This window comes from Xiphias gladius, chromosome 6 (genome assembly GCF_016859285.1).
Source record: "Xiphias gladius isolate SHS-SW01 ecotype Sanya breed wild chromosome 6, ASM1685928v1, whole genome shotgun sequence".
Taxonomy (NCBI): domain Eukaryota; kingdom Metazoa; phylum Chordata; class Actinopteri; order Istiophoriformes; family Xiphiidae; genus Xiphias; species Xiphias gladius.
The window spans coordinates 23004800-23014739 of NC_053405.1; the positions used below are offsets into that span (position 1 = coordinate 23004800).

At 43.8% G+C, this 9940-nt stretch overlaps 1 protein-coding gene across 1 annotated transcript; it reads right to left on the reverse strand.

The window, feature by feature from the left end:
- Positions 1-493: 493 nt before the first annotated feature.
- Positions 494-7698, reverse strand: cracd (capping protein inhibiting regulator of actin dynamics). The gene is given in 8 exon segments (XM_040129220.1): positions 494-952; positions 2192-2351; positions 2463-2653; positions 3661-5330; positions 5379-6334; positions 6722-6877; positions 6965-7097; positions 7568-7698. Coding segments are annotated over 7 exon segments (3336 nt in total). The 5' UTR covers positions 7007-7097; positions 7568-7698; the 3' UTR covers positions 494-791.
- Positions 7699-9940: the final 2242 nt, after the last annotated feature.

Consider the following 9940-nt stretch of genomic DNA (forward strand, 5'->3'; position numbering starts at 1 on the left):
AGTGCTGTGTTTAGGTGCACCCAGATTCTGTTATTTTATAACGGCAAAATTGTACAATAGCTTCCTTCACAGCTATCACAGTAATCACGGACACAGTGAGAAATGTTACGTTAAGGTTTACAGTATGAGTAAAAAAAGAGGGGGGGGGGGAAAGGCTCAGAAGAGATACAGTGTCGTTTCGACAGAGATAAATCCGCTGCTTTACATAGATATTACCAACGAGTGCCAGTAGCACTTCCATTAGCTGTCCACAAGCAGATTCAACGGGGTCATGTCGAGTTGTTATTATTACTGGTAGCCCTTTAAACACGGTTCAGACAGTTGCCCTCTGTTGATTAAACACTGTCGTATGTCAGAGCTTCACCTTTCTAGTACAGAAGTGTTATACTGTGTTGAGCAGGTGATTTATTTACAACCATGGTGACACAGTTGCCTAAAAACCTAAAAAAAACCTCTGTCTTCTCAGGACATATACTTGGTGTAGTTGTATATGCAAGGTGCATGCTCGCAACAATTGTTTACATATATCTGGGCAATCGTATTGGAATATTTGAATGTGAAGCGCACTTTAACATGATAATAGTACCAGCCAGTGTGTGTGGATACGAGGCGATGGAGGGCTTTACTTGTTTCACAGTCAGGAGGGTTCTTCTAATGGTGAGAGATGGGATCTGGAGTTCTGGGTGGGAAGGGACAGGTGCTGCCGACTCTCGAGGTGCTTCAGATTCTGTGGGCAGTGTGCAGTCTCGATGTGTGCAGGCCAGAGCCCGGTGTGAAGCTGGGACGGGGCGTTATTTGATGATCTGAGGACAGTCGCTCCAGGCTTTGGCCTTTCGCTTGGCCAGGGCAAGCCAGGCCGGCTCCGTGGACACTTGGGGAGAGTCACTGGAGGGGAAGCGCTTTGACACCTCCTTGACAGCAGGTGGCGACGGTGTAGAGTCTGCAATCTCAACTGAAACAGACACAATCACAGACAAGATCGGTTACCAGTCTCTTTGTTAAACCGTCCGGCCTTTTTAGACAAATTTTAAGACAGAAGTTTAATGAAACTGACTTAGACTGTATTATATGATTAACCTCTAATTGCTGCAACTAATGATAATTTTCATTCTCAATTAATCTGATTATGTTTTGGATTCATTTTTTATATAACTTCCCTGAGCCCAAGTCGACATCAACATATGCCTTGTTTTATCCAACCAACGCTCCAAAACCACAAAATAATCCATTTACTATAATGTAAAAATAAGAAATCTCACATTTTACCAGATGGCACCATCAAATGTTTATTTTTGCTTGAAATGTAAAAAATCATCAATATTGATTCATGTTCTGTCAAACTGTCACAGATCTTATATGGAATTTATTCAGTTTTTTTTAAATGATTTACTCATTGGTGGATAGAAGCCAAGTAAGTTTATGAAGTCAGTACTTAAGTACAGAGGCACTTTTACTTACTTGATTATTACTATTTTTTGCTACTTAATTCTTCTACTACATTTAAGAAATGTTGTAAATTTTATTCCACTACATTTATTTGACAGCTATAGTTATTCGTTATCATAGAGATTTTATACACCCAATTTGCTTTTGCGTGCACATGAGAGAATTTTTTAATTGCATTTTTGTCCCAGCTTTGATATATCCATTCAAAGACATTATAGTACGAAAAACTTGCAGGTCAAACATCCACCCTGCAGGGTGGCATGTGGGCTGGCCAATCAAATTCCAGCAGTGGCAATGACCCCCCTGTCCGCCCTGTTGGACTGGCCGATGCCAAGAATATATACTGATATACATAATATACTGTATAAAATGATGTATTACTCTGAAAGGGGCAATTCTGCATTAACGAGTAAGTACATTTTACTGTGAATACTTTTGCACTTTTACTTAAGAACAATTTTAAAAGCATTTTTACATTGTGGTGTTACTACTGTCACTACTTTTAGTAGCACAAGATCTGAATCTTGATTCCATCGCAGTCTTTAGTCTATATGATGCCAAACATGGTGAAAAAAGTCCATCACGAGTTCCCAGGACCCAGATGCCATATTTAAAGGGTTTGTTTAGTGTGACTAATACATTTTTTAACTTTTTTTTTTGATGAATGACTGAAACGATGAATCAATTATCAAAGACTGATTATCAGCCAAACATTGGCTTTTCTGTTGTAGATGCAGGCTCTTACCAGTGACAGAGCTGGGTAAAGTGTTGGCTTTTTTCAGGTGTTCTCTACGCTCCAACCGTCCCAGGAGGCTGTCGGGTCTCTTGGGCTCCTCTTGTGTCTGAGATTTAGAAGGACTGGTGCTCCCGCTGCCTTTGCTCCCTGTGGGGCTCACAAGCATAACCTGTGAAAGAGATTTGTGATTCTTTCAGGGGAAGAACACTATGTTAAGGAGATGATGTGTGATCAGAAGAAATATTAGAAAGTGGGTAAGGAGGCAATCTGGGACACATACGCTGTCTTTCTCTTTAGATTGTTTTTCAGCCAGTTTGGCTTCTCTTTGGGTACGACGCTCCTCTCGGTTCTGCTGCTGCTCCCTGAAGCCCTTCTGCTTCTGCAGAGCCAGTGTGATCCATAAGGGCCCAGACTCCTTCTCTTGGACCTTCGCACTGTCCAATGAGTGCCTGCTCTGTAGTGACGGTTTTTCTGGAGAGGAACACATGATTATTTGCATATTAATAGGGCAAGATATTTCGATTCTGGTTCTGAACGACCTTATAATAACTTTGTCTCGGCACTCTACTGTTCCGTACTTTACTTTGAGATGCATAAGTGTGCTTTTCTACAATATCCCTTTTTTCATTTAAAAAAAAGAAGCCCAACTTCTCAGATATTAAAGGAAAGGTTCACATTTTTTTCAAGTCCACATTAATACAACGCTTACATTGAATACGTTTTTGGTCGTTATTATCATTCCTCCTATCCATACTGGGCATCAAGAAATCCTTTACTTATGCAATTTCAATGTAATTGATGGCAGACAACATCCACAGCCCTTATTCTGTGAAAAATACATTCCAAGGTTCAGCTGAAGCTAACATGAATCTTCAGCAGTCCAAGTTAGACAGACTAAATGGGCAACGTTCAAAGTTACAGTCACATAGTTAGTGTGAAATTCCCTCTTTATTAGCTACAGTGGATGAACAGTAAGAAGTAAGAGCACAAGAAGGTGCACAAGAACTTTTCCTAAATAAATCTAAAATTGACAAAATATTTATTCAAACAAGGAACTGCTAAACAAAAATAAGTAACTATGAATACATATACGACTGTACGTTTGAAACCAACTTTTTGTTACTTGATGGTTTCACAGTGGTCCAGATACATTTCAGTCACGACCAAAAAGGTATTAAGGTTCAACATCCAGCCCCACATATTACACCTCATCAACATTCAAGGCCATGTTAAGCCGTTTGAGGATTTTACTCCAGGATCCAGGTTTTTAGTTTTTCATGTACAATTAAATTAGTGTTTCAGTCAAAATTCATTATTGGGTGAGATAGTCTCTGAAGATGCAATTTTAGTAAACGACAGAAAAACCAGTGGGATGACAAACCCCTCTAGGTTGACTGATCCACCATCGTTAGACTACCTTTTGAGTAGGAGTTCTGATTAACACTAAGAGCAAGGTCCGTGGATAAAGTGACACTGACCTTTCCTGATGAGCTCTGTCTTTCTGTCCACCTTCTCTCTCCAGGGGATGTTGATGGAGGGGAAGAATGATCTCTTCTCTTTCGGCTCCTCTTCCCCTTGGACCTGGCCTTGGCTGCTCCGGTGCAATTGAGCCACCGCTGAAGCTTCCTCACTCCTGCTCATCTGCTCCTGGCTGGATGAATCTGTCCCCCCTGTTCTCTGGATCGTGGCATCACTGGGAGGCCCGTGGACCACTTTAGGTAGCGGCGATGGAGGAGGTGTTGGGACTGTGCTGGTAGGTTTGGGTGACATGGTTGGTCTTCGGTAGAGCGGTGGTTTTGAAAGCACTTTCTCACCTTCGCTTTGTGCGGTTGGGCTGGTAGACTTACCCGGTTTAGCCCGCGGGACGGCGGGGGAGGCGGACGCATGTAAGTACTTGCAGACCGCACCTTCTTTCTGGGGCGATGCGGGACTTGATTTTTCAGAAAAGACTGAGGAAGTGTCAGAGTCTGGCTCAATGGGGGTGAGAGGTGAAGGGACACCGTCGAAGCTGTCCCCAGCACTGTAGCGTTTCTTCCTTTTCTCGGTGGACTGCTCGCTGTGAAAACGCAGGGAGTAGTTAGTCCTCCTGAGCTTTATGCCAAAAGGTGAGGGCTTATCCTCACTGTCCTGGCCCCGCTTCTCTCCCTCCTCTTTACTCTCAGACTCCTCCATCTCACTCTGAGCCCTGCTCTTCAGCTCTGCCCCATCGGGTTTGGCTCCGGGGCTGGGAACCAAGAAAGAGGGGAGGTCTTTGGCAAACATACATTCCTCCGACCCTCTTTCTATGATGCGGACAGTTTTACTTGTCCGGTTCTGAGGTTTACTAGTTGGAGCTGGCGAGGCTGCCGTTGGACTGTCAGACAGAGTAGCTTCTTCTCCTCCTTCCCTGTCTTCTGCACCAAACACCTCAGAGTTCCTGTTTGAATCTCCAAACTTCTTCTTCGCAGGGGTGATGGAGAACTTGGCGCTGGCAGACATAGTCTTCCTGAGGTTCGTGTGGGAGAACACAACCTGGTCTTCACTGCTGGGCTGAGGCTGGTTCCTGTTCAGGTCTGGGTACTCGTCATACTTCCCCTCTTCTACCCCCTTGAATATCTTTGATCTGATACTTGCCCACTCTGCCAGGACGGCTGCACTGGACTGGTCCGTAGGGAGTGCGGACTCGTTTAGTGATTTGGTTTTGCCGGACTTGCGATCTGGTGAAGTCTTGCTCTTGATTGGCGGTGTCCCCTGGGCCTTTTTATCCTCTCCCAGACCCAGCAGAGACTTACAGGCGGTGTCCTTGATCTGGTCTACATTGACGGCTGTCCCACAAAGCTGGGCGCCTGTCACTAAGATGGCTGTGTGGGGGACATATGGAGATGCCGGCAGGTTGGGGGAGTCTGGTCCTTCAGAGGAAGAAGCCTGAGCTCCCTCTCTTTGTTCAGCTGAAGCACCACTCTGGTGGCTGGAGGTCGGTGTAACTGGCGTCAGGTTGACCTTCTGGAACAAAATCTGCTTTTCTCCAGAGGAAACCTTAAAAGAGAAAGGCCTCTGTCTCTCCTCCATCTCCCTCCAGCGCAGCTCCTCAGCTCTCCTCTTCCTCTCCTGTGGATCTGAGTTGCCATCCGCCTCCTCTAATGACATCCTTCTCTGCTCCTCCTCCTTTCTCATCCTCTCCTCTGCTTCCATTTTTTTCTTTTCTTCCATATCCTGCAACCTCAGCCTCTCTGCTTCTTCCTCCTTCTTTCTTTCCTGCTCTTCCTCTTTCAGCTTCCTCTTCCTCTCAGCCTCAAGCTCCTGCTGCCTTCTCGCCTCTTCCTCCTCCTCTTGCTTCCTCCTTTCTTCCTCCTCCTCTTTCCTCATCTGCTCTTCCAGTCGCCTCCTCTCATCCTCCTCCAGCTGTCGACGTTCCTCCTCTTCTCGCATTCTCCTTTCCTCCTCTTCCCTCTGCTTCCTCTCTTCCTCCTCTCGCCACCTCCTTTCTTCTTCTTCTTTAATTCTCCTCTCCTCCTCTTCCCTCCTCCTTCTCTCTGCATCCTCTCTCTGCCTTCTCTCTTCCTCCTCTTGCTGTTTACGACACCTCTCCTTTTCCTCCTCTAGTTCACGCAGCCTCATCTCCTCTGCCCTCTTCCTCCTCTCCTCTTCCTCCTGTCTGAGCCTCTGCTCCTCCAGCTCTCTCTTCCTCCTCGTCTCCTGTCTTTCCTCCTCGTGGATTCTCTGTCTCTTGAAGTTTTCAAGGGACTCTTCGACAGATGCCCTGCGCTGGTCATCACTGGAGACCCCTGCTGCCTCGAGGTCCTCTTGGACCCCACCAGGGATGGATACCTCTTGGAATTCCTGGGAATGTGGAAATATAGTTGGTTTCTTCACCATAAAAAGTGTGGAAAAATGTCATGAAATCAGTCAACAACATGCTAAGACCCATTTGTTACAACTCATATCTTGACTATAGCTCTGGCTGACCTGTGTGAACCGTCTGTGCTTGCGGGAAACTCTCTGATTTTTTGGTTTGACGGACAGTTTATGCTTGGCGGCGGTGTTGTCTAAGCGAGGAACAGACTGTGGGACGGCATCCAGGTTGATGGACTCAATCGTACCAGTGTGTGGAAGAACTTGTTTGGATCTCGGGGACTTCACTGGGGTGCTGTGTGCATGGGCCCCTTGGACCTGCTTTTGTCAAAATAACAGAGCATTAATTTAAAACTGAAACACATCTGATTTTTTTTAATACCCTAAATGAGTACACCACTGGTTTAACTTTGCACTCCTAAAACACTGATGGGCTTAAAAAAAAGTTTTATTCCACGTATTAACCTCCAAATATGGCACCTACATTATCCACAATGCAACAGAGAGTTCTCTTGATAAGGAGCGGGTACAGAGGTCTGGTGAGCTCATTTCTTACTAACTCCACGCAATTTATCAGATATTTGCAGCTCCCTATTGAGCCACAAAAGGCTTCACATATGCAGTAGTATAGACTTTGTTTTTAATCTGTGGAGTTCCCCTTTAAAAATGGAACCAAACTGTCATCTGAATAAGTCGATGAGTTGTTACCTTTGGCTCTGTTTTTGGTGCCTCGGCTTCTACCTGGGCCAGCACCTTCAGAGGGCTCCGAGGAGCCTCTTCCTCGTCCGAACTTCCCTCGTCTCCCTCACTCCTCCTCAGTGAAGGCGGCCTCTGGCCAAACTTTATACCTTGTGCTATCTGCCTCTGTGTGATCAACGAAGAGTAAAAAGTTACACACATACACAGAAAAAAAACGATGGCTAAGTGAATGGACATTAATACATGGCCCACCTGCAGGTTCCGAACTTTATCCGATACGTTTTCCTGGGACATGGTGTGATCCAGACTGGGCTCTGTCAATGGCTCCTCTGGGATAAAGATGCTGTCGTGTGAGAGAGCTCGAGAGCCGCAGGGATTCAACTCCCTGCAGAAGAATCAGAGTGTCTTCAGTGTTGCAGCGTGTCATCACTGTAAGTCATTCATTCATTTATCATGAGCGGGCTGCAGCATTGTTCTGCGTAAATCATTGTGTGCAAAGAAATGAATGACCTCTTCACACAGCAGCAGTTGCAGGATGTCAATTATAAGCCTTTTATAAGCTGTAATTGAGCAGAGCCTCACCCTTTTTCCATAGATTGTGTAACCACAACTATCAGGGTTTATGAGAATCTGTTTTAACACTTTCATTTTTGTGAAAAATAAGAAGCCTAGCTGTTTCTTATGTAAAATCTGAATACCCTCACTGTCTGAATAAAGGTGGCAAGACATAAATGATAGCACCTGTGGTTGCAGCTTTAATCAGCAGAAAGAAAGTTCACAAGAGTAAAAGCTCAGTGTCCTCATGTTGTCCTCATGACAAATGTGTGTAAAACGAAACTGAATCTATGTACTGACCTCAGACTTTGACTGGACTCAGGTACAACTCCATTGCACACTTCCCCAGCAGAAAAACTTGCATTTAACTCTGCTCCATCAAAGCCCCCTTTCGCCGGCCGCTTCTTCTTCTTCCCAAACAGTCGTCTGAAGGGCTGGAATTTGCCCTGTCGCCTTCTCTCTGTTGGAGAAAGAAAATATATGATAACCACAGCTACATGCTATCAGATCATCAATCTTTATATTTCACCCTCGGGCTAGATAATGAGTAGGACTGTGCCCATGGGCATGTTTTTTGTATGTGTGTGTATAGGTAATGAAATGCATTTGATTGAATTAAAGGAAAATAAATCAAAAGAGCAGATGGAATGAGGAGAAAACCTTGGCTCTTTGGTTCATACTCACAGGAAGTTGAAAAGATAAACAACACGCATAAAAACAGAGCACCCACAGCCATGGCAGCTTCAGTGAAATAGTGACCAAATCTTTGGATTACTGACTGAAAACAGGCAAACGCAAAGTCCAAGATTTGTCCGGAGAGAAAGGAAAGAAGGTGAAAACTCACAAGGATGTCAAATGTGTGACTTGTATCACATCTGACCTGCAATATTTAAGCTTCAGTAGATATCAATGCTCGATGCTACTTAATGACACATATCAAAGCTAATCATTCTGAAACACTCCCTAAACCGTCAGTCAGTGAGCCAATCCCTGTAACCACAGATTAGAGCAATAAAAGCCAAAGATAAAAATGTGTCGACAATTGACTGGCGCAATTAAACAAAAAAGACATAATAAATCTTGTTAGTGCTGGGAGTAAAAAATTAACTATGAACTTCTGGTTGATATCTTTATTTCCTCATCAGTTATAAACTCTTACACATAAGCTAAACTTTACCACGTGTATAAAGAAAAAAATTCCTCTGTTCTCTCTTCAACATCCCAAAGATGTGATTTGTTGACCTGATGTCATTTGAATAATGTAAACAGATCTCTCTTTGCTTTATTTTGAAATGTATCTCTTCAGAACAGCTGTCTTCTTACGTACGTCTGTCTGTGTGGTTTGTTTTCGTCTGTGTATCTGTTTGTGTGTCTGAGTGCTTGTGGAGGTCCACTGGATAAACTAAGTGGGTGAAGTTACACAGCTACAAAGCTACTCTACACCACTGTGCAGACAGGCGTTCTCAGGGATCTGCGAGTATCCCTTTCAGAGCTATAAGTAGCAACTGGTGTGGGATTTCACTAAACTACAGGCATCATGGGAAATCATACAGTAAACTCACTTCCCCTAGTTAGATCCATGACCCTCACAACTACGTCTTTATTTTTGTGTGGGAGAGTAAAGACAAGTTTAATTGGTGTGTATGCCTTTATAGTTATACACTATATCTACCGACAAAGATATGATTATACAGCTTGTAGAGTGTGGAAGATATTTGTTATATTACCGTCTCTGACGGAGTATATAACTCATACACTGCCCAGGTGTAACTGAAAGGGAATGCTTTTATCCTTTAAGAGTGAATGTGTCACTCATGGCTCACAGTCAATACAGTTTCAGTCTTAACCAGTGACTGTGATACAGTCACACAGAAATGAGAAAAATAAATTTGAAGTGGTTGGAAAGTCCCTATTCCTTCCACTTCATTTATTTGGACTGAAGATATGATTTTTATGCCTTCCGCACCAGCTGCAGCCATGGCCGGAGGCAGTATCTTTTCAGGTTGTGCGTTTGTCCGTCCGTCCATCCATCCGTCTCCTTCTCACGAACGCAATATCTCAGGAAATGCTTCGAGAGAATTTCTTCAAATTTGGCACAAACGTTCACTTGGACTCAAGGATGAACCGATTAAATTTTGGAGGTCATAGGTCAAGGTCACTGGGACCTCAAACAAACACATTTTTGGCCATAACTCAAGAATTCATACGCTAATTATGAAAAAAATATACACTAAGGCTTATGAAAATATATATTTGTTTGCTTTCTTACCAAGCGTTCGAAGAGAAAATCGACACCACTCTCAAGCCTATATGCTAAATTTGAAGCTCTCGCTAGCAGCTAGATAGCTTGGTTTAGCAGACTGGAAACAGGGGGAAACAACTAGCCGAGCTCTGTCCAATGGTAAAAACAGCTAAATACATACAAAACTTAAGTGTAAAAAGAACAAGTTGCAGTTTTACGTGAAGTTATATACCACACTAAACCAGCAGACGCTTTGAGAAGTTACTGCTCCTAGCCAAGATTATAGGCCAGAGCATAATCACCGTAAAAACCATTTGGTTTTTGAACAAAATCAGTGGTTTGGCAGCCACCTTGAGGAATTTGTCTTTTTTGATCAGGGCCCAGGCTAGCTCTGTCCCCTCGTCTCCAGTCTTTATGCCAAACTAAGATTA